At 45.1% G+C, this 25,722-nt stretch overlaps 1 protein-coding gene across 1 annotated transcript in view; it reads right to left on the bottom strand.

Moving 5' to 3' along the window:
• The window catches only part of PPM1E (protein phosphatase, Mg2+/Mn2+ dependent 1E), a 101,713-nt gene that overhangs the window by 7,325 nt on the left and 68,666 nt on the right, over positions 1-25,722 (bottom strand). Inside the window, exons 3-4 of the mRNA XM_084823366.1 lie at positions 8,440-8,558; positions 65-264 (exon numbers count right to left, since the gene is read on the bottom strand). Of these exons, the coding sequence (XP_084679492.1) occupies positions 65-264; positions 8,440-8,558 (319 nt within the window). The remainder of the gene's footprint in view (positions 1-64; positions 265-8,439; positions 8,559-25,722) is intronic.

Here is a 25,722-nt window from a genome sequence, read left to right as displayed (position 1 = left end):
TGTCTCATCAGACATTTGATTACTGTGTCCTAGCTGCCTCCTGTTGGTTCTCCTTCCCTTTTACCTCAAGGTTGAAGAGTGTGTTGAAGTCTGGAATGCAGACATGTTTGTCTTCCATCTTGCGGCGCATGTTCTTAATGGCATGAATGGATGTTTCATAGTAACGGTGGGGCTTTTGCTGGAGGGGAAAGTCTTTCATCCAGCTGCTGCAGATCTCGTGGAGTTTGCTGAACACTGTGCGGGCCAACTTTTCTGTCTCTACCTCTGTAAGAGACAAACAAGTATAAACAAACGTTGCTATGAATAAAGATGCGGTCTCCATTGAAATAGGAAACAAAATTGTTTTGATGAGATTCTTCTGACAGGGTCTTTTTTCTATTTGTTTTATTGCAATTCTCAACTGTGTACACACAATGTTAGGAGTTTGCAGCAAATTAAACTACAAATCCTAACCTTTATTATCTAGCCATGCTATGCACATCATGTGAGAGAACCCTTCACAAAACTAGATGGAGGTTCATGGTAGCACTTATGTAGTGTAACTTTAATTGTGCGTTTATAAAGTAACTTGATTGCTAGGCACAAGGCATAATTTATCCACAAGATGTAAGGAGGCAAGAGTGCTTGTCCTTCTGGTCTCTTGATTAGAGCAAGACCTGAACCAGTGTGTGTGTGTGCACGCCAGCCAATGCAGCCTTGCCCAGCTGCATAGAATTCTTTGTCGCCAATGGAAGCCAGGTGAGTTCTTACATACAAGGCTGGCCTAATGAACATCTTGTGACTGGTTAGAACGTTAGGTTCTCAGCCCTCACCTTTTGATTCAAGTCTACTTCAAGCCACTCCGATTTGTCTAATGAAAATACAAGGGGGCTGGCCCTGATCAGTAACCGCAAGGTAGGGAGCTCTACTGTTTATTTTTCAAATCTCAAGTAGCTGCTACATAATTTTGGATGTGTAGGATTAGCAGTAAGTCTCTTGGATACCTCTGGGTCTCAGATACCAAGGCAGAACTTGACCAAAAACAGCCTCCTGACACGTGCCCATCCTGAAGCAAAATATATTCCCCAAGCACAGAGAGAATATTGCACTTTCTTGGCAGCTCTCCAGCATGATACATTTCTAATGTGGTCACCGCTGAGGAGCCAGTTGCTGATTTTCTCCTCACGTTCTGGCACCAACTCAAAATGGCTTCCTGGCAACAGGTGGTATCACAGAAATATAGGGAGCAGCCTTCGCCTGAGTCAGACCCTGGTCCACCTAGCCCGGCACTGGCAGCACGGACTGGCAGCAATGGCTCTCCGGGGTTTCAGGCAGGGGTTTTTCCAGCTCTACCTGGAGATGCCGGGGATTGACCCTGGGGCCTTCTGCATGCAAAGCAGGGGCTCTGCCGCTGAGCTGTGTCTATCCCTTCGTGGTGAGTATTCTGACATCAGAGATCCTCCAAGGGATAGCGTGTTGACTTCCCTCATCTCTAAACTAAGCAATTACCAATTGCAAAACTGAAGCCCAGCATTTAGCATAAGCATTCCCTCCAGAACTTTGGAAGTATTTTGTGAAATGTGCAAAGCTGAAGCAAGAAAATACTTTTCTTCTGAAGTGGAGGTGGGGGAAGAGAGGTAGGGAAGCTGAGCAACCAGTGGAAAAACTGATGGAAGGTGCCCATTTGCTGTGCTGATACTTTAAATGCAGCCCCCCTGTGGATAGCAGACACACTGCCGGCATCATCAATAATTACTGCTTCAGATATTTTTTTAAGGAGCCCTCAACAGCCTATCCACCCCCATACAGCTGTAAATTACTCATCAATCGTTAATACTGCAGTGCCGAGCCAGGGCTGAGTCAGCTGTCATCCTGCCTCTGTCGTGCACCATTTCATCTTCCCCCTCCTGCCTGGGAACCGTAAGGGCTGGAAGTGTTGCTTAATTGCATCACTTATAGTTGGAGGCCCAGCCTAACCGTTTTGTAGCTGGCAATTGCTGCAAACTAGGGGAGGGAAAAGAGGGAAATTGTGACCCATTTCTAAGGGTGGACTTGCATACTTTTAAATGCCAAAATCCAAAGATTCATGGGTGCTTTTTCATCGGTGTGGTGCCTGTGAGGAAGCAACTAGAAATAAATGCTATTACCCCTTTCCAGTCATACAATCTGCCTGTACATGTAACAAGGAGCACCAGACACCCAAGAAACTTGTGCACTTTTGCCACATGACCATGGTGTCCCCTTCCCCCCTTTCCTGCCCCCCCCAAGCACTTGTGGCTGTTGGGCCCAACTCACTGTGCAGCTTGAAGGAAAGTTTGCTTTTAATGGCTATTGCAAAAAGGGAAATATATAAGAAACAGCTAAGACAGAAAAAGATGAAGAACTGTTAAAGTCATTTCTGTATCTGACCACAGTTGCACTAATTATTGGTCATTGTTTTAAAATAAAAAGGAAAGTGTACATTTGTACAGTTCTCCTGGAAGAAGAGTACTTCCTCAGAATGTGTAAATTCAGACATACACACTGTAGCAAGACCGCGGTTATGTCACATGAGGAACACCGCCACAAAGCCCAGAGAGGGTTAATAGCTAGAGGTGTTTCTTCAATGAGGAGTGATGGCTGAAGGCTGGTGCTGAACACATCCCACCTGTCTGGGCAAGGCTTGGAGAATGACCATTGGGCAAGGAAGGGGAAGCCAGCAAGAGAGACAGGAATCTGAGTTTATAGAACATACCAGAAGATACCGAGGCTGGGCGGCAGGTGCTGGCGGAGCGCTAGGGGCAGGCCATGCCAGGTAAGGGGAACAAGGGAGAGATGTGTAGTATCTGTCCCCTGCTCCGGGCCTGTCCAGAGCCAAAGGATGGCTGGGGGAGGCGTGACCCCATCTTCTGGCCTTCGTTTGCTGCTCTGCAATGCCAGGTCTGTTACCCAGAAAACCTCCCTCATCCATGACATGATCCTGGATGAGGGTGCAGACCTGGCATGTATTACGGAGACCTGGCTGGCTGAGGCTGCTGCTCCAACCCTTGCAGCCATGTGTCCAGCCGGATTTTGGTATGCACAGCAGCCGAGGGCTAGGGATTGGGGAGGGGGAGTGGCTGTTATCTACCGAGAGTCCTTGGTCTTCATCAGACCCCCTCTCCGGGAGACCAAGGTTGCTGAGTGCATGTACTGGAGGTTGGGCCCGAAAGGCAGTCTGGGGATTCTGCTCATGTACCGTCCACCCCGTTGCACGACTGACTCCCTGGCCGAGGCGCTTGAGGTGGTCTCTGATGTGCATGTACAGTCCCCTAACTTATTGGTGTTGGGGGACTTCAACGTACATTCGGAGGCCATCCTCACAGGAGCACCTCGGGACTTCATGGAGACCATGGCCTCCTGGGAGCTGCACCATATTCTAACTGGGCCCACCCATGTAGCTGGTCATGCACTAGACCTTGTGTTTGTTTCTGGAGAAGCAGGGAGTGATCTGGAAGTCGGGGGTATATCCACCACCCCCTTGTCATGGTCAGATCACTATCTGGTGACGTTGGACTTCTCGGTTCCACAACCCCTCCACAGGGGTGGAGGACCCATTAAAATGGTCTGCCCCAGGCATCTTATGGATCCAAATGGATTCCTGAACGTGCTTGAGGATTCTCTGGGGCACACCAACGGCCACTCGGTCCAGACCCTGGTGGGTGGCTGGAATGCCGCAATCACTGGGGCATTAGATTGGGTGGCTCCGAAACGCCCTCTCCCCCTGAACAGGGCTCGGACTGCACCATGGTTCAATCCGCGGTTACGAGCTCTGAAACAGGAGGTGAGACGGCTAGAGCGCCGGTGGCGGAAGTCTCGCTCCAAAGACGATCAAGACACGGGCTAGAGCTGTATCTTCAGCCTATCACGTGGCGGTAAAGGCAGCAAAAAAGGAATATTATGCTGCCTCTATCGCGTCTGCAGAGTGCTGTCCCAGGAGGCTGTTCCAAGTGGTCCGGAGCCTGGTCGGCCCTGTGGCTCCTGAACCACTGGAGCATTCTAAGGCCTCCTGTGAGGCCTTGGCAAGGCACTTTGCAGATAAAATTGATCAGATTAGGTGTGTTACTCTGCACGCTGTGGATACAGTTAGTGAGCAAGAGGCGGCCTGTGGCAAACTGGTTTTGTGGGATCGGTTCCAGCTTCTTCCTCCTGATGAAGTGGACAAGGTGCTTTCATCTGTAAGGCCGACCACCTGCTTACTTGATCCTTGTCCATCTTGGCTCATTATGGGCTGCAGAGAGAGACTGGGAGAGGGGATCAGGGAGGTGGTGAACGCCTCCCTTGAGGAGGGAGTGATGCCAACAGCCCTCAAGGAGGCAGTGATAAGACCGCTCTTAAAGAAGCCCTCCTTGGATCCTCAAGTTCTGAACAACTTTCACCCAGTCTCAAATCTGCCATTTTTGGGCAAGGTGATTGAGCGGGTGGTGGCGATGCAGTTGAAGGCACACTTGGAAGAAACTGATTATCTAGACCCATTTCAGTCGGGCTTCAGGCTTGGGCATGGGACAGAAACGGCCTTGGTCGCCTTGGTAGATGATATGAGGAGGGCTCTGGATAGGGGTGAATGCTCCTTCCTTGTTCTCCTCAACCTCTCAGCGGCTTTTGATACCGTTGACCACGGTATCCACCTGGACCGCCTGGAGGGGTTGAGCATTGGAGACACCGTATTGCGGTGGTTCCGGTCCTTCCTCTCCAGCAGGTACCAGAGGGTAGCACTGGGAGAGGCGGTTTCGGACCCGTGGCCACTCACTTGTGGGGTGCCACAGGGTTCCATCCTCTCCCCAATGCTATTTAATATCTATGTGAAGCCGCTGGGGGCTATCATCGGGAGGTTTGGGTTGCGGTGTCATCAATATGCGGATGACACGCAGCTCTATCTCTCATTCAAATCTTCACCAAGGTTGGCCGTAGAATCCCTGTCCAAATGTCTGGAGACGGTGAGTGGCTGGATGGGGAGGAATAAGCTGAACCCTGACAAGACCGAGGTACTTTTGGTGGGAGACAAGAGGAGGCTGGGGGATGTTGACCTGGTGTTGAATGGGGTACGGCTACCCTTGAAAGATCAGGTCCGCAGCCTGGGGGTCATTTTGGACTCCCAGCTGTCCATGGAGGCTCAGGTGTCAGCTGTGAGCCGGACAGCGCTGTATCAACTCCATCTGATACGGTGGCTGCGCCCTTTCCTTCCCGACCATCTGCTCCCATCGGTAGTACATGCCCTGGTCTCCTCTCGTTTAGACTACTGTAATGCGCTCTACGTGGGGTTACCCTTGAAGACGGTTCGGAAGCTGCAGCTGGTACAGAATGCGTCGGCTCACCTGATTAAAGGCAGCCGCCGGCGAGATCACATCACTCCAGTGCTGAAGGAGTTACACTGGTTACCAGTTGTTTTCCGGGCCAAATTCAAGGTGTTGGTTTTGACCTTTAAAACCCTATATGGTTCCGGCCCAGCCTATCTTAAGTAGGGATGTACGAAAATCACTTACCTTTCGGGGATTATGCTGATGGTGGGGGGGGAGGCGCTCCGTCCTTCCCCCCGGAATTCTGGACGGAGGGGGAGGCGCTCCCTTTTTCCCCCCCGGAATCCTGGCCGGCCGGCTGTGCTCTGCAGCGATTCTACGGAGCCGCCGGCCAGCTCCGCCAGCAGCCGGACATCCGGCCGCTGGCTAGCAGGGATGCAAGCGGCGGCAGCTGTAGCCGCCGCTGTTGGCATCCCTGCAGTCAGCCGTGATAGGCTACGTAAATGTTTACGTAGCCTATCACGGCTGACTTTAAAAAAACCCCAAAAAACGCGTCTACGCTATTTGCGTTCCCCTTATTTTTGCCGTCTTAGTCTACGTAAATGTTTATGTAGACTAAGACATGCCAAAATAAGGAACGCAAATGGCGGCGGCCATGGCCGCCGCCATTTGCGTACACGCGTTGTTGTTGTTGTTTTTAAACGTAAACATTTACATAGACTATCACGGTTTGTTTGTTTGTTTTTTTAAACTGGAAATGGCAGCGGCGGCAGCCGGTCGGAAGACCGGCCGCCGCAACTGCCGCTGCCGCCAGGAAGATCCGCCCAAGGTAAATCTCTTCCTGGGGCGGGGGGGGGGGGCGTTCCGCTACCGATTTCGGGGGGCCAAACGCGCTGGCATTCAGCCTCCCCGAGATCCGTAGCGGAACTTTCGTACATCCCTAATCTTAAGGAGCGCCTCCAGCAGCACCAGACAGGCCACTTAACAAGATCAGCCTCGGATGGCCTTCTCTCTGTCCCATCAGCCAGGACAGCTAGTGGTGGCCCCCACTCTGTGGAACTCCCTCCCTAGGGAACTCCGCCATGCCCCCTCTTTAATGAATGAGCTTCCATCGTGCATTAAAAACATGGTTCAGGCAGGCATTTGGGGTGGGTTAGGGTATTTTAGAAAATGTTTTTATTGTAGATTTTTATTGTTTTAAACTGTTTTATTGTATGCTGCACATCGCCCAGAGTGGCTGGGTGACCAGCCAGATGGGCGATTAATAAATTTAATAATCAATCAATAAATAGCTGGTTGGCAAGAGGGAGCCTTTGGCAGGGAGGAGACTGCTAATGCCTACACTTTTCTTTTGGAGGAAACTGATGTTGCTTTATTGTCTGTCAGGGTGTTTATGCAATATTTATTTATAAATATGCAAGTTAAGTGTAGGGAAACAGGCAAGCACCCAGATCCACTAGTTCTAGTAAGGAGACTGATCCAATAACGACTGCATGCACCCAGCACTTAGTAATTTGTGGGCCACCTATCAGACACCACATATGCCTCCCAGAGGTCAGATTACTTACCCTAGCATAACCAAGACAGAGCAAAATATCCAGCAGATACGTGGTAAGGAACAGATGATGCAAGCCTAGCACTGTATGCATAGGAGCCAAAACTAACCAGCCACTGCTGGAATAATTGTGCAGAGCTCGGTTTCACAATAGCGCAAGCATTACAGGCAGCTTATGAAGCTGTTTGTAAGAAAAAGGGGAATGGATGAGTGCAATATGCTAGTCAAATATAACCCATTCCTTGAGGTTCTATGACCTCACATGTACAACCAAACCTCTTGGTTATGCCAGCATTAATTTAGGACAGACTTGTACAACCTTCAGGTTTGTTCTAAAAACTTCAAAGAAGGAGAGGAGGAAGGTCACAGCTTTTAGAAGAGTCCTCATTTATGACTGGCTCAGTCTTGACGACAGGTTTAGAGAGTTCTCACAAGAACTTTCTGTTCTTCTTTGGAGTCCTTTTTTGATATTAGCAGCTAGCTTAAGCCATTTCTGGGATCACCACAGATTTAGTGTAGAAATGCTTCTACATTCCTATCCTGAAAACAGAAAGAAGGACCCTTACCACCAGCGTACAAATGGGAAATGGATGCTAAAGCAGCAGGTTGCCTTATGTCACCAAAGGAGCTGAAAGATTTGGATCCCAGGCCACCCAGCCCCATATATTAGCCACTGGCCCATTTGGTTTCTCGTGTTTGGCATATGAGGGTCATGAGTATTGACCCATGTTCTCAATCCACTAATGGTTACGTCAGTGTATTTGGCTCTGCGCATTACAAGATTAAAGGCATTCCATGTAGGGCAGCTGCAAGGAATTTCCAGCTTCCTCAGATATTCCATGTAGATGATTAGTCTGAAAAATGTCAACATTTCCTTGGAGACTGTCAAATATTTATGCGAGATCTCAATTTGGAACTAATGAGGGCTGCTCAACCTGAACAATGACAGATCTGCTTCATTCACCTGCACAGGATGTGAAAGGCAGCAACGCCTACAAACAAGGAAGTGTAGGCTGTGTAGTTTTCTCAGCCATTGTTGGAAATAATGCAAGAAGTCTAGTTTTGATATTTTGAGCAAAGCATAAGAGGGAAGGATGACAATATATTTTCCAGGCTGAATAACAAACATCCTGTCAGCTTGCCTTATGAGATGCCATCTTTCATCATAAGAAGCGCTCGGCAGAGCCTGCCGAGGGGGCTGTCAGCAGATCCCCGAATGAACTACAACGTGTGGCCTTGAGCTGGCGGGTGGAAAGTTTTGCTGCTTCATAAATACAAACAAGCAAGAAGGGAAAGTTTCATTTGCTTTTTAGTATTTGGCCCTTAAAAAGAAGGCATCAGAATAACAAAGCTGCAAGTCTCTGATAAAGCTACCCAGTTGTCTCGAGCAAGAATGCAGAACCTCTTTCAGCCAAAAGGCTGAATTCCATTATGGAGAAGCTCTGGTCCTTGGTTTCATCAAGACATATTCTGGGATGAGGTCCAAGGAGGAGTTTAAGCACCCTTCCTCTACTTGGAGACAACTCTGCATACCTCACCAAGAAGGTGCAAGAGATAACCTTGGCAGGGTATTGGGAGTGTCCTGGAATTGGGTAACATTGAAGATGGCAGGGTTGAGATGACATACACACCATGTACATAGGCACTTACGTATGATCCCATCCGGGCTGTCTGCATGCTTGGGCAAGTAGTGTGCTGAGAGGTCACTCTGGAGGACTTCATCTGCTGTTGCACGGGCTAAAGCAGCCGCCAAAAGGGAAGGGCAGTTACTGAAAGAGAAAACGAAACCAGAAAATGCATTTTTCAGCTAATACAATAACTGGCAAACGCCATGATGCAGCACAGCACTAGCTGTAATAAGCAGGTTGATGTTCCTCAAGAACTTTGAAAATTAATTATATGGCTAGTGTTTTTTTTCTCCTTTAACACAAACAAAAAACCAAATAGCTAGATGTTAAAGACTATTCTGCTTTGTTTGAAAGGCTGTTTTGTTCAGCTTGGCATCTTCTAAGTGTGGTGACCAAGAGACGGAGATTTGAACCAGGAAGCCCCCAATTCAAAACCTGCCCCTGCCTTAAATTCACCAGGCAGCCTTTAGGCCAGTCACTCTTCTCTCCACACTTCCAGCTGCAACATCGGGATATTAATACTGACCTACCTTACAAGGTTGTTGTAGGGATTAAGACTATAGTAATAGGTATGAAAGGCTCTGAAAGCTCAAGAATCACTATCAGTCCTAAGCATTAAATGTGACAGGGCATCTACCCAGTTATTTTTAAATTTGTGATATTTAAAAAAAGGTAAAGGTGTCCCCAACCAGTCGTGTCTGACTCTAGGGTGTGGTGCTTATCTCCATTTCTAAGCCGAAGAGCCAGCGCTGTCCGAAGACGCTTCCGTGGTCATGTGGCCGGCATGACTAAACACCGAGGTGCACGGAACGCTCCTACCTTTCCTGCCGAAGCGGTACCTATTTATCTACTTGCAATTTCTTGCTTTCGAACTGCTAGGTTGGCAGAAGCTGGGACTGAAGACGGGAGCTCACTCCGTCACACAGCACTCGGGTCTCGAACTGCTGTCCTGCCGACCTTCCAGTCTGCAGTTCAGCATCTTAACCACTAAGCCACCGCAGCCCCTTGTGATATTTATATACCACTAAATATAATAAAATCCCTAAGCGGTTTACATATAAATATTAAAATCACATTTAAAATACAGTATTAAAAACAATTCCAATTAAAATAAGAGCAATATGCGAAGCAGTAAGATGGAGCAGCATGGTCAATTAAATTACAAGCTGGGGAAAGCCTGGCTGAACAAATGAGTTTTCAGAAGGCGTTTGAAAGATGCCCCATTTTCTGCCCCTCAAACTGCACAGGGGAGAGTTTTCCAAAGGGTGGGCACTACTTTTATCAAGGTTTGTACATACATCACATTGATTGTGGCTCTTACTCCTGGGATAATCTCCCCCAAACCTGGTATCTACCAGGTGTTCTAATCTGCTTAGGGGCAGGTTTATATCTACTGAAAAGATTACCCCCTGCCCCAGGGTACCAATTGAGAGCAACTGTGCTCTCTAGAAGTTTTAAAGGGCAGCCTTATTTAGAATAGTGCATAACAGAATCTTGCAGCCTAAAGAAATACCTGCTTTTCCCCAGTAAGAATATTACGGAGGATAAAACTGGTGTTATGAGAAGATAGCATGGTTCTCTGGTGAGAGGTCCAGAGCTCTCAGCCCAGCCCAGCCCAGCCCCAAAGTTTCAAACTGTCTTGCATCTTCTTGGGTAACAACAGCCTGACATTTGCATCCATTAAGAACATAAGCACTTAGGAAGCAGACTTGCACCAAATCAGACCATGGGTCTGCCTAGCTTAGTATTGTCTACACCAGCCTTCCCCACCTGATGCCCTCCAGATGTTTTGGAGTACAACTCCCAGAATTCCTGACCATTAGCCATGCTGGCTGGGGATGATGGGAGCTGCAGACCAAAACATCTGGAGGGCACCAAATTGGGGAAGGCTGGTTTACACTGACTGGCAACAGCGGCTCTCCGAGGTTCCAGGCAGGGTTCCTTCCCAGCCCTACTTGGAAATGCCTGGGGATTGAACTGGGACCTGCCTGCAAAGCAGCTGCTCTGCCACTGACCTACAACCCTCCTCAGTCCCTTTATAAAGCCACTTTCCTCAGCACCGCCCAGATCATCAGTCTTACGCCAACAAGCACCTTTTTGAAACTGTAAATTTAGAGTGCCATTATGTAAGAGACTTATAATCTAAGTGCACATGGCTAAATCTTCTGGCTATTTCAATTTTTAGCATTTTGTGTTTATGTAAGTTACTTAAACATAGGGTTAAAAATAAAATGCCAACAATACCCGCCAAATAATATCCTGTCAAGAGTAAAGTTCTAGCCCTTTAACTTAAATGCCATCAACACGAACCCTCTCTTAGCGACAGCAATTGTGCAGTCTACCCACACAGTTGCTTCGGAGCTCGGTAATACGCACGCTAATGAAGCACGACTAGCAAGGGATATTAAGAGTCTTTGGGTTGGCTCTTCCTGGCATTAGGTGAGTCCTTGGATACCATTTAGCACACAGCAAGACGCTGGGCCTCCATATCAATCAGCAAAAGTGAACAAACGTCAGCATGCCTTTCCCATTTCATTTCCAGTGTGCTCGAAATTCAGTCTTTCCACAGACCAATAACACAATTAGCTTTATTTAGCTATTTATTCAGGGTTTTGTGAGGTCAGTGCATGTACATGCATATTTATCATGAACTTTCTGTGTCCACGTAAAATGCCACAGTTAGTTGCTATTCCATCTGATGCACACTGCATCAAAAACTAAGGTATGCTAACGATGACCAGGCTTTTGCAAGAGTTAAAGAACAAAAATTCTCTGCACAAGCTGAAAATGTAAGGAAAAATGGGAGGCAGAGCCTATAGAGGTAAGATTGTGCATTTGTGGTGGCATAAGTATATATACATACACAAAAATTTGGTCCTAAAACAAGCTAAATTGTGAAATCTGAATGTGTAAATTAAGCACCTTTGAATATGTGTGGTTTTTTGCATACAATATTTTATTGTAGGAACTTCTATAAAAGGAATCACAAGTTTCTTTCCCAGCCCTAGTACTCATTCATATGCTAGTATCAAACTTCTTAGATTCAGACAATCTCCTAACCCATGTATGTGATATTTCACCATGTTGCCAAGCAGCCTCCACAGAGCTTTTGAATCGCTCTGATTGACTGACTGCATTTATATCCCACCTTTTTTCCGCCAAGGAACCCAAGGTGGTGTACATAATCCTCCTCCTCTCCATTTTATCCTTACAACAACAACACTGTGAGGTAGGCCCAAAGTCACCCAGTGAGCTTCCATGGCCGAGTGGGGACTAGAACTCAGATCTCCCAGCTCCCTGTCCAACGCTCTCGCCACTACGCCATGCTGGCTTTGTTTGCCCTCAGCCCAAGCACGCCCACAGGGTCCTTTGCATGTATCCCTGTAACTACCCATGATCCCTGTGTTCTCAGGACCCCACATATAGAGACCCTCTGTTGTGCTGGCTTATGATTTTCCTGGGCACAAGCGCAGGATTCCAACCTCTGCCCTTGCAATGTTTATAAGGATGTTGGAGAACCCAATATCAAAGCCACGAAGCCCAAACTGTACTATATGAACATATGCTGTTTGTTTTAAAATGTTTTAATTGTTTTAATATCGTGTTTTATTCTTTTATCTGTTGTTTACTGCTCTGAAATCTTTGATGTGCAGCAGTATATACTGTAAATAAATAAAATAAATATGCACACACCTAACGCTTGATCTACTGAGTTATAGGAGAGAAAAACAGAAGTAGGAACCTTGCCTGACTATTATATTTGCTCCTCCAACCCTTATCCTCGGCCACTGTAAGGTCTCCCGCTGCTTTACATATCCCCCCATCTCCTCTTGGTGGCCCTTATGGCTAAAATCCCCTCCTTCAAATCCCTCCACAAAACCCACCCCTGCTTAAACTCCCACCCAACCACCCCAACTGCAATAAAGTTTAAGTACCCCTTACCACACTTGTTCTCGTTCATCCCTTCTTGTTCTTGCCTCTCCCTGACCCTTTCTGGCAAACTTCAGATTGTAAGCACCTTTGGGCAGAGACGTGCCTTTTGTTCACCATATATATATCCAAGGTACTAGAAATAAAATACAGTAGTCCCACTCATCCAGGCAGTTGTCTTGAAAGATCTCTCTCCAAAAAGAGAGTAAACTGAGTCTCCTAGAGAGAACTGCTAGCAAGTTCTGTTGCCAGAGGTGCCATTTTCTCCTTGCCATTATTATTATTGTTGTTGTTGTTGTTGTGTTGCTTCCCACCACAAAAAGCAACCTCAAAGTGATTTACACACACAGTACAGAAATTCTTGATTAATATAATGGCGGGGGGTGGGCACATACCCCAAATCAATATAAACCATCATGAGTTCAATAATACAAATAAAAATAAACAGAAAATACTCCAAAAATAATATATTATGAAAAGTGTTCATCCACAAATACACAAAATCTCCCCCCGCTCACAGCCTAGAAAGAACACCATAAAAACAGCCCACAACAACCGGGCCACAACTAATGTTCAAATGCCTGGGAAAATAAGTATGTCTTTCTCTGGCACCAAAAAGATGACAGTGGTGGTGCCAGATGCACGTCCTTGGGGAGAGCATTCCCTAAGCACAGGGCACAGAAAAGGTCTGTTCCGGTACTGCTGCCACCACCTCCAGCTTCTCTTGGAGGGGGCACACACAGAAGGGCCTCTGAAGGTGACTTCAGGGAGTGGGTAGGTTCGGGTTCATACAGGGAGAGGCCGTGTTTGGGGTCCTGGGGTCCTGACTCATGTGGGCTTTATAGGTTAAAACCGGCACTTGGAATTTGTCTCAGAAACAAATTGGCAACCAGTGCAGATGAGCCAGGACTGGGCTTATATATTCACATCGCCTAGTCCCAATCAACAATCTAGCTGCTGAATTCTGTGCTAGCTGCAGTCTTCAAAGGCAGCCCAACATAAATGCTTTGCAATAATCTTACCCTAGACTAGCAAGTGAGGGGACAGTGGGTCAGACTTGGCACTGAAACCTCTAGGAGCTGATCACCAATTCAGAATATTCACCACTGTGGTACCACCACTGTGGTACAGCTGGGATTATTTAGCTGGGAAAAATGGAAGGTAAGGGGAGACATGATAGAGGTTTACAAAATTATGCACGGTGTGGAGAATGTGGAGAGGGAGACGTTTTTCTCCCTCTCTCAAAATACTAGAACCTGGTGTCATCCGATGAAGCTGATTGGTGGGAGATTCAGGATAGATAAAAGGAAGGACTTCTCCACATAATGCATAGTTAAACTGTGGAATTCTCTACCACAGGAAGTAGTGATGGCCACCAGTTTGGATGGCTTTAAAATTGGGTTAGACAAATTCCTGAAGGAAAAGGCTACTGATGGCTATGTGCTACCTTCAGTACCAGAGGCAGTGAGTCTATGTACACCAGTTGCTGGAGAACATGGTTGGGAGGGTGCTGTTGTGCTCATGCCCTGCTTGTGGGTTTGACAGCTGGTTGGCCACTGTGTGAACAGAATGCTGGACTAGATGGACCCTTGATGGGCACATGATTCACACACTCCTCTCATCCCTGCAATTCTGGGTTTAACCAACCCAGGAATTGCTAACATTCTCTTGGGTTGGGTTTCTCCCAAAGGTGGTCTCCAAGTTTCATTTAAGGCAGGATGTAGTTTTGCTGATGTTGTTCCTGGTACCATCGTTGCCATTGGAATTGATGCTCCATACACTAGATGTTCGTCACACTTTAGTATTTTACAAGGCAAGGACAGAACTGTTTAGACTGTCTTCCAGGCTCCTTCTCTGTTATGGGGGTGCTAGGAATGGATTCCCTGTGTCATTCCAACACTTCGCGTCCCAGGTGGTTCAGACAATAAGACTGGCATATGACACAGCGGGACTGGAACTTAACGGTTGGGTGATGGTGCATTTGATCTGAGGTGTTGCTACGTTAGTCACATTTGAGAAAGGGGTTCCTCTGCGGAGCTGCAACCTAGTTGCAACCATCCACTTTTGTCCAGCACTACCGACTAGATGTCTAGGCCCAAACCAACTGCATGTTTGGCCGAGTGGTTCTTTTGTCTCTCCTGCAATAGGACACTGACCCACCTCCAGGTAAGTGAGCTTGTTAATCCCCCATATGTGTGATGCACAGAGACCATGAAGAAGAAAGGCAGGTTGCTTTCCTGTAACTAGTTCTTGGAGTGGTCATCTGTGCATACACACAACCCACCCACTGTCCCCTTTTCAGTGTCATACTTGAGTTCAATGTTGAGTACAGAAGATTACTCTTGGTTTCGAGGCCACAACGTACACACTAGGGTGGTTTGGCAGGGGTTCCTCCCAAAACTCCTCAGCTATAGAAGATTCCCACATGAAACGAAATAAAAATCCATCCATTGACAAATACAGCATTTCCAGTAGCATTACACACAGAATAACCATAGAGATGTAAGTGGCTGGTGAGAAACCCTGTCTAAGCTAGGTTTTGCCAAAAGCTACCTGTGTGGATCTGTTCAGTGCACACATGCGAAACTTGAAGTCTTGAATTGGGGTATCTAGCCAAAGCAGCTAGCTATTTCCTTCACAAAGCCGTCCTCCACAAAAGCTACTCAAAATGTTATTAGATAAATTAGATAGTTTTGAAAGTGTATCCTTCTGACTCTATGGTTACGTAGGCGTTTGGCACATCACCCACAGCTGCACTTCCGCCATCCTGGGAATAACGCCACTGAACTGGAACGCAGGCAGCTTCCACCAATTAACTTTGGAGGGAAAGAGTCTGAAGCAGACTCACGTCACCTTATTACATTTGTTTGATGCATGGAGCCATTAGCGCACAGAGTCAGTCATGGAGTGTGGAAGAGATCTCTTAAAACACACACACACACACACCAACCTTTCTCCACACTGTTCTATTTCTGTTCTAAACTTGATATAAAAATCTACCACGCCATGGCATGTTTAACCTGCACCAAATGTAAAGGCCCATCTTGAGGGGGAAAATACCCATGAAAGCCCTCCTTCCTGCATCAGAATATCCTCTTCTAATCATACTAACAGACAGCTACAGAATTAATTGCCTTTGACATCAGTACATTGTAAATCTTCTTAGGGAGGCTTTCCAGGACTGCAGTGCAAGCAGTGAAGTGATCAGCTGGGGCTGCCCCTCTGCATGAGGCGGGCAACAATCAAACCGCTTTCCAGCAGCTTTTGTTAGGGAACCTTAACTGGACTGCTGTCCTGCCAAACCAGACTAGACAAGAATCTGCCTGCTAGACAATGGAGTAGATCCCAATCCATTACACTGCAATATGTCCATATAAGTACCCCCAGCATTTACTCTGAACTTAAAATGCCAGGTAAACTGAAACTAAGATCAGGAAACCTGTTTTCACAGTTTCAGTCTGCGTGAAGCTCCCCTAAAAAGGTAAAGGTGTCCCCAACCAGTCGTGTCCGACTCTAGGGTGTGGTGCTCATCTCCATTTCTATGCTGAAGAGCCAGCGCTGTCTGAAGACGCTTCTGTGGTCATGTGGCCGGCATGACTGAACACCAAGGTGCACGGAACGCTGTTACCTTTCCCGCCAAAGCAGTACCTATTTATCTACTTGCAATTTCTTGCTTTCGAACTGCTAGGTTGGCAGAAGCTGGGACTGAAGACGGGAGCTCACTCCGTCACGCGGCACTCGGGTCTCGAACTGCTGTCCTGCCGACCTTCCGGTCTGCAGGTCAGTGTCTTAACCACTACAGCCGTGTGCATAATCTCCAAATGTAACATTGGAAATGTTTTCTTCCCTACTCCCCGAAGGCAGTCCTCAGCTCTGCAGACTGTAAAAGCAGTCCTCAGTGATATACAGTTCCAAAGAATTCCAGTCTGCTTATTGCAAAGTGATAGGTGTGCTTGTGTGAGTGAGCAAGCGAGCAAGAATGTGCGTGTGTGTGAGCAAATTGTGGATCCACATCCCAGTGCATTCTACTGGGTAGAACACTGAATTTGGATCAGGAAAATCCACCTTTGCAATGAATTCTCTGTGTGGCTTTGACCTAGTCACTATCTCTTAGCCTGAGCTCCCTATCTGTGAAAAAGAAACAACAGTGTTAAGACATAAGTATTGTATAGAGTTATTTAGGCCTGCAAAGTTTAAGTGGCATATTAATTTAAAGATTGATTAATCAGTGAGGGTCAGTCTTTAATAGGCAAAGTTGGTATTTTAGGGCACACTTGCTTATTTTTTGAAGCTCTTTGGTTCTGCTGTATTACTGTAATAGAGGATGAAAGCACATACTGAAGTTGGCTTTTCCTTCCCACCTGAGAGTTAGGTTTTGTTTGCTAAATTGTGTTTTTGTACTTCAGTATCTCAGAAAGTCAACTATGCTGAAGTTTTTTGCAAATTTACTTAACTTTAAGCAATTGTTTAAAAGATTAAAGACCAAGCAGTCTTTAATGGGTTGATAGCTCTAATACAATTAAGATTTAAGTGATTAGTTTTATTTTAAAGATCCCACTAAAAAAAATCTTTATTGAGATATGCTTGGAGTAACCCATTGTTTTGGCTGAACTTTTAAAGCCACTCTTAAGTTGAAATGTCTGCATTTCTGCCAACCGTCTGCAATTTTCTCTTCGCACAACAGTGAGGCTTGCTTAGTAGGCAGTAGCGGTAGCAGTGAGGCTTGCTTAGTAGGCAGTAGCGGTAGCAGTGAGGCTTGCTTAGTAGGCAGTAGCGGTAGTCAGTAGTCATCATGATCATCATAATCAGATTCAGCCATTAAAAACTTCTATTTGATGCTGAGTTGATTCATCATATAAAAACACAGCTGGACTCCTGAGTTCTCTGAGTGCATCAAATGTGAGCATTAATCTATGATGACCTGTTGAATCTTGCAAAATTGACTTTCTGCAGCCATTCATACTTAAATGGAGCAGACTGGGCTTTCCAGTGTCTAGTATTACAGCTACCAGTAATCTTAATATTTGCTCTTGTCATCATCCGCGTGTGTTATATAACTCTATGCTTCCTGTGGAAATTGTGTATCTAAATACGACCTGCACCACCTCAACTACTGTTTTCCAAAAGTAATAGTAGTAGTAGTTATAAATCAGAGAGTCCTTAACTTCTGGCTTACAATCTAAAAGACATGACAAAAAAGGAAAAGCGAATGGCAGGGATGAGGAAAAAAGCAAATGCTGGTACTAGTTCTTAGTTACAAAGTTCTTATAATGAACACCTGGCATAGAAACTGTTCAAGGAGAGGGCAAGTCAAAATTTGCTGATCTTTCAGCCGAGCCAACACCATGGGCATGGCCCAGCTTCCCATTTCTCCCTCTGCTGCAGCCTGATGGAATGGCTGCTGCGAGGTCACTGTTGCTAAAGTCAGAACTTCATCCATTTGAGGTAGAGGATGTTTTTCCAAAGGCGTTACTAGCTCAGAGTTACTAGGTCTTACACAGGACCATGACATATAATAAAAATCTTTTTTGCCTCGATGACAAACCAGCAATCTCCTGTATCCAAATTGTATATTTCTGAGAGTTCCCATGGCATAAGGAGCCATTCATTGGCTGCTTTGCAGCAAATTTTCCTTAGACCCCTGCGTAAACAAAAGCCACCATACTTTCTAAGGTATCATTTGTTGCAGATTCCCCTCCACTTTCTCATACATGATTTGGAGCTTGGAGTTTATCTTCTAATAAAAGATAATAGAGCACAGGAGGAAATTAATATTTTTATCAAAACTGCTAAATAGTTTCTCAGGTTCTGCTGCCTCTCTGTCATGACGTGTCCTCTTCTGCATATACAAAATGCAAGCAATTATTACAAGTGACTGTTGCATTTAAAAGCAGCTGCTTTTATTCAGTTATAAGTTATTGTACAGTTCAAATACTTCAAATACTAAGATTCAGTCAAAGTGTGTATTCTAAAGCTATGATCCAAGGTTCTTTCTAGAAGAGACACAGCACCAACTAGGACTCTGGGTCTTTCTTTAATGCTGGAGGGTTGTTTTATCCAAAGTTGTTTGGTGTAGAGGCAGCTAGAGAGAAGACCACCCATTCTTGATAAGCAGGCTGTGAAGCTTTGAACGGATTACTGCCGCACCTTAGGCATGCCACGGGAGTGCTATTCTTGGCTGGGGTGTCACTGAAGATTCTCCCATCCTCAGTCTGAAAGCACGAGCTTCCCCTTCTTGCTAGCACACTGATCAGATCTAACCTATTCTTTTGTTGTTGTTTATTCATTCAGTTGCTTCCGACTCTTCATGACTTCATGGACCAGCCCACGCCAGAGCTTCCTGGGCCATCGCCACTCCCAGCTCCCCCAAGGTCAAGTCCGTCACCTCCAGAATATCATCCATCCATCTTGCCCTTGGTCGGCCCCTCTTCTTTTTGTCTTCCACTTTCCCTAGCATCGGCATCTTCTCCAGGGTATCCTGTCTTCTCATGATGTGGCCAAAGTACTTCAGTTTTGCCCTTAAGATCATTCTCTCAAGTGAGCAGTCTGGCTTTATTTCCTGGAGTATGGACTGGTTTGATCTTCTGGCAGTCCAAGGCACTCTCAGAATGTTCCTCCAGTACCACAGTTCAAAAGCATCTATCTTCCTTCGCTCAGCCTTCCTTATGGTCCAGCTCTTGCAGCCATAGGTTACTACAGGGAATACCATTGCTTTAACTATGCGGACCTTTGTTGTCAGGGTGATGTCTCTGCTCTTAACTATTTTAACAAGATTTGTCATTGCTCTCCTCCCAAGACGTCTTCTAATTTCCTGGCTGCAGTCAGCGTCTGCAGTAATCTTTGCGCCTAGAAAGACTAAGTCTGTCACTGCCTCCACGTTTTCTCCCTCTATTTGCCAGTTATCAATCAAGCTGGTTGCCATAATCTTGGTTTGTTTGAGGTTTAACTGCGACCCAGCTTTTGCACTTTCTTCTTTCACCTTTGTCATGAGGTTCCTCAGCTCCTCCTCGCTTTCAGCCATCAAAGTGGTATCATCTGCATATCTGAGATGGTTAATGTTTCTTCCAGCGATTTTAACTCCAGCCTTGGCTTCATCAAGCCCAGCACGTTGCATGATGTGATCTGCATACAGGTTGAATAGGTAGGGTGAGAGTATACAACCATGCCATACTCCTTTCCCAATCTTAAACCAGTCCGTTGTTCCGTGGTCTGTTCTTACCGTTGCTACTTGGTCGTTATACAGATTCCTCAGGATGCAGACAAGATGACTTGGTATCCCCATACCACCAAGAACTTGCCACAATTTGTGATGATCCACACAGTCAAAGGCTTTAGAATAGTCAATAAAACAGAAATAGATGTTTTTTCTGAAACTCCCTGGCTTTCTCCATTATCCAGCGGAATTGGCAATTTGGTCTCTAGTTCCTCTGCCTATTCTAAACCCAGCTTGTACATCTGGCAATTCTCGTTCCATGAATTGCTGGAGTCTACCTGGCAAGATCTTGAGCATTACCTTACTGGCATGTGAAATAAGTGCCACTGTTCGATAGTTTGAACATTCTTTGGTGCTTCCCTTTTTTGGTATGAGGAAATAAGTTGATTTTTTCCAATCTGTTGGCCATTCTTGTGTTTTCCAAATTTGCTGGCATATGGCATGCATCACCTTGACAGCATCATCTCGCAGGATTTTAAACAGTTCAGCTGGGATACTGCCATCTCCTGCTGCCTTGTAATTAGCAGTGCTTCTTAAGGCCCATTCAACCTCACTCTTCAGGATGTCTGGCTCTAGCTCACTGACTACACCGTCAAATCTATCCCCGATATTATTATCCTTCCTATACAGATCTTCTGTATATTCTTGCCACCTTTTCCTGATCTCTTCTGCTTCTGTTAGGTCCTTGCCATCTTTGTTTTTGATCATACCCATTTTTGCCTGGAATTTACCTCCAATGTTTCTAATTTTCTGGAAGAGGTCTCTTGTCCTTCCTATTCTATTATCTTCTTCCGCTTCCGTGCATTGCTTGTTTAAAAATAATTCCTTATCTCTTCTGGCTAACCTCTGGAATTTTGCATTTAATTGGGCATATCTCCCCCCATCACTGTTGCCTTTTACTTTCCTTCTTTCTTGGGCTGCTTCCAGTGTCTCAGCAGACAGCCATCTTGCCTTCTTGGTTTTCTTTTTCTTTGGGACGTGTTTTGTTGCCACCTCCTGAACCATGTTGCGAACTTCTGTCCATAGTTCTTCCGGAACCCTATCTACTAAATCTAGTCCCTTAAATCTATTCTTCACCTCCACTGCATATTCATTAGGAATATTAGTGAGCTCATATCTAACTGATCTGTGGGTCTTCCCTGTTCTCTTTAGTCTGATTCTAAATTGTGCAATAAGAAGTTCGTGATCTGAACTACAATCAGCTCCAGGTCTTGTTTTTACCAACTGCATAGATGTCTGCCACCTTTGGCTACAAAGGATGTAGTCAATCTGATTTCGGTGTCGACCGTCTGGTGTAGTCCATGTATAAAGTCGTCTCTTAGGTTGTTGGAAGAGAGTGTTATGCACAGTGAGTTGTCTTGGCAAAATTCTATCAGCCTATGTCCTGCTTCATTTTGTTCTCCCAGACCATGCTTGCCTGTAATTCCAGGTGTCGTTTGACTACCCACCTTAGCATTCCAGTCTCCTGTAATGAAAATAACATCTTTTTTTGGTGTACTATCCAGTAGGTGCTTCAGAGCCTCATAGAACTGATCTACTTCTGCTTCTTCAGCATCTGTGGTTAGGGCGTATATTTGGATCACTGTGATGTTAAATGGCTTACCCTGAATTCGAATTGAGATCATTCTGTCATTTTTTGGATTGTATCCAAGCACTGCTTTAGCCACTTCATTATTAATTATGAAGGCTGCTCCATTTCTTCTGTGGTCCTCTTGTCCACAGTAGTAGATCTGGTGGTCATTTGATGTGAAGTGGCCCATTCCAGTCCATTTCAGTTCACTGACATCCAAAATGTCTATATTTATCTTGACATCTTCCCAAAAACCACATCCAATTTGCCCTGGCTCATAGATCTTACATTCCAGGTTCCTATGGTGTGTTGATCTTTAGAACATCGGCTTTGTCATTCACCACCAGCACCATCGGCTGTTAGCCGTCCTTTCGGCTTTGAGCTAGCTGCGTCATCACATCCGGGGCTAGTTGAACTTATCCTCTGTTCCTCCCCAGTAGCATTTTGACCATCTTCTGACCTGGGAGTCCCATCTTCCAATGCTATAACAACATATCTCTGGTTGTACTGATCCATTTAGTTTTCATGGTAAGAATACTGGGGTGGTTTGCCGTTTCCTTCCCCAGGGATCGTTTTTAGTCTGACCTTTCTGCCATGACCTTCCCGTCTTGGGTGTCCCTTCACGGTTTAGCTCATGACATCATTGAGGTGCTCAAGCTCCAGCACCACGACAAGATAACGATCTCCTTCGCTGAACCTATTCTGGCTTGTGGTTTTTCCAAAGCAGGTGAAAGCTCTGATGCTTATTTTGAGTCCCAACAATGCTGGTAAAATGGGACTGTGCACTCTTCAGACGCCTGGCGAACCCTGAGGTACTTTGCACGTGCGCGCACACACACAAGAGAACAGAAAGATTCGTTTTGTTAAAGGCTGCATAAATCCATTTGAACTGACAGTTTTGAGATAGCAAAAAGGACACCCAATAAAACCTATTTCAGAGAAAGGAAATATTTTATGGGAGAGAGAATATCTGTGAAGCATCCATGGATTAGAGAGACGGTTGCCTAGTTAAATGCACGATTAATCGGTCCCTTTCAGAAGTTGTTGCAGGAAACTGATGTAGTATAAAGCCACTGAATGTTACATGAGTTCTGAGTAGTGTATATCTACAGTCTTTGCACAGATATGTAATTTAATTTTAAAATAATATTCATATCCCATCTTGTAGTTCAAAAATGGACTCTCAAGGGGGCTTGCAAGTAGTTAAAACATAAGATACAGTAAAAAGCAAAACAAAAAACACAGCCATATGAAATTAAACTGCCTATCTATACAGGGCAGGGGCACTTGAAGCAATTGCCTCTGAAGATTATGGAGGTATTAATGAGATGAGATTATCCTTAAAGTACCCTGGTCATAATAAAAATAAGTCTGATACCTATTTCTGATACCTACGTCTGATATCTCTATTTCTCCATTCAAGCCATAACATGCACTTCACCAGGTATCAGGACAAGGAGACACTGAACGCACATACTCTGAACTATCAGGCCTGTTCTACACTTTCCCTTCATTCAGCCACATTGCAAAGTTGAATGAGTAACAAGAAAACTTCATCAAGTGAGAACAGATGGGATCCAATACATCCCAGGGAAACAGAACAACGTATCCTAGACATGGGAAGAACACTCAAGAAGATGTGCCTTGATAGGACCGCAGCTTCACATCTCACCGATCTGTGTCCTCCCTAGGGCTGAAAGCTATCTTGAGCAGGTGGCTCAAGGAGTACATTGTTTGGGCCTATCAGGCACCACATGTGTGTGACTATCATCTACAATGGATTGTGTCCCATTTGGATCCACTACCTCAGCAGTCATTCATAAGTCTTCTTCCAGGACATCTTCCATTTTCATCTATCATTGTAGAACTGACTTTTATTAAAAATATTTATTTATTACATTTTATATCATGGAACTCAAGGTGGCTACATGTGATTTCCAGGTGGTCTCCCCTCCAAGCACTGACCAGACCCAATCCTGCTTAGCAACAAGGTGGCTGCCTCATGTGTCTTCAGACTATGCCCTGGGCTCAGGGCATAGTTTGTAGTAGGATTGTTGGTGCTCAGGTTCCACAGTGGTTAATGACTCATTCCTTCCTTTCAGGATCTCTGACTCTTCATAGCTCCATAAGCACTGCAGTGAATGAGTTCTATAGCATGGCTGCTATTGAGCTCCATGTACAAGGAGCATAGGAAGCTGCCTTATACCAGGTCAGACTATTTGTCCATCTAGATGTGTATTGCTTAATCTTAATGACAATGTCTCTGTAGCATCTCAGGCAAAGGTCTTTCACATCACCTGCTACCTGATCCCAAGGACCTTTTGCATGTAAAATAAGTGCTCAACCCACTGTGGTATGGTACTTCCCAGCACTGTGATTCCCATCCCATTTGTCGAATCAAGTTCTGTCTAGGTACTATAGCATACTCACTCTGGAACCAAAGTCTTGGGACATGTCCCCATGTGGCTTTTGTTGGAGTTTAGATTATGTTCTTTTCATAATCCAGCCCTGTAGAGCCTTGTGACAACTCTGCCAGACCCCATGCTGAACTCCACTAGCCAACATGAAAGAAAATCATGGGGTAGGTATGGGGCGGTAGAATCCACACAGAAGAACACTGAGCCAAACTCCGCATGCATGGCATCTCCTTCTTATGTGCAGAGTAGACTGTTTTAGGGGGTTAGGGAATCATGGTACTGAATGCATTTTCATGCATGACAATGAAGTGGCTACTAAGAAGAGGGCCTTTTCTGCTGTGGCACCCCAGTTGTGGAATAAGCTTCCCAGAGAGGCTCGCCTGGTGCCACACTGTGCTCTTTTTGGTGCCAGGTGAAGACCTTTTTATTTTTCCAGGCATTTTAGATTTTCAGTTTCTATTTTAAATCTGGTATTGTATTTTAAATCTTTGCACTGAGGCTAGGTTCTATTTGGTTCTTATTTTATACTGTAATTTTAAACTTTTAAATTTTTATATTGTATTTTATAATCTTGTATTTTATGGTTTTAATTGTTGTGAACAACCCAGAGAGCTTCAGATACTGGGCAGTATATAAAAGTAATAAATAAATAAAATAAATGTGGGGAAATGGTATTTTAAATTGTATGCACATATTAGCCAGTGTAGGTTCTAAATTTGCACCACAGGCACTGCAAATACAGATAATATATGTTTAGTTTCATGTGTAAAGTGGTCTGAGATTTTATACATACCTGATTATGAGCAAACCCTCACTGGCTAGGATTGGAACTGCCATTCTACAAGTTGCCTGGACATTAGAAAACAAAGGTTGGTTAGAGATATACCTTTAAATCAGGACTTGCTAGTGGGTTTTTTCCTTCTTGCATGGTTTCCCCATGCTTTCACCATGCATTTGATAGACATACCATTACAGATTCAAATGCTGATCTGAGTGTCCTGGCTGCCATGAAGGGCGTACCTTTGTTCACCTGCCTTGCCCCAAGCCTCAACTCCGGGGGCCTTCAAGAGGAAGCTAGTTCTGGAAGGATCAGCAGGAGAAGATGCACATTCTGGCTGCCATACAAAAGATGGTGCAGATGCCATCTCATTTCATCCTGGGAAGGGAGGGCTAATTGGTTAATATGTTGAAAATGACTAGTTTGAGAAGGGAATGGTGTGTAGTATTACCCCAGGCAATAGATGGTGGGTGGGGGCAGAAGGTAACCTGGGCGTGTGATAGGTTACCAAAACTGTTGTGTTTTTGACAGCTCCCATTACTGGGCTGATTGTTGATGGTGCTCTTGTATATGGATAGATTTTAATAACTATGCAGACACCTGGTTTAAAAAAATGTTTAATGAATTATTATTAAGACATTATTGAAATGTTAGTATTATGTTTGAAATGCACTGGTGATATTGTTATTGCATTTATTTTTATGTGTTGTTGTTTGCCTTGTATATTGTGAGCTGTCTTGAAAACAATTTCCTTTGCGGAAAGGCAGCAAATAAATTAAAATCTAAACTAATACTCCCTACAATCTTCAGGGGGGCTGTTTGCCCCCTTTTAAAAAAGGATTTTTTAAAAAAAGTGGAGCATGAATGTTTATTTATTTAAATGTTCATTTGTCACTTTATTGTTTTTTAAATTTTGTTTAAGGAGCTGAAAAACCACTCCAGGGATGGTTGGAGCTGGGTTTGTGACGCTGCAAGTGCCAGCCAATTAGTGCTGTGCACAGCTGGCTTCTGGTGCAAACTGCCTAACCCTCTGCTTGATCCCAGACAGGGAATTGTGCATTCGTATACAACACAGTGCTCTTCCATAACAGCTCAACCCTTGAAAAATGTACATCTGCAAGCACTGAGAATGTAGCAAGCCCTTTTAAATGTCTTGTACATGAAGAGAAACATTTGCACCTCAGACAATGAGGATGTGAAACCCCCCATACATATTTTAAATAATATAGTTTTTAGTGACTGCAGTGAAACAGCTGATTTTGTGCATCAGACTGCGGCAAGAAATGTGTTTGCTTTGTGTTATCAGGATCTTACTATTGTTTGATAGAACATTCACAGGGGCTGTGATCTGGGAAAACAGTCCAATGACACTGCAGTTAAATGTAGCAAATCAGAGT

This window comes from Heloderma suspectum, chromosome 16 (genome assembly GCF_057233095.1).
Source record: "Heloderma suspectum isolate Gila_16-S chromosome 16, 16-S_ref, whole genome shotgun sequence".
Taxonomy (NCBI): domain Eukaryota; kingdom Metazoa; phylum Chordata; class Lepidosauria; order Squamata; family Helodermatidae; genus Heloderma; species Heloderma suspectum.
The sequence above is the reverse complement of the archived record's forward strand: the minus strand, read 5'-3'. Positions and strand labels throughout refer to the sequence as shown.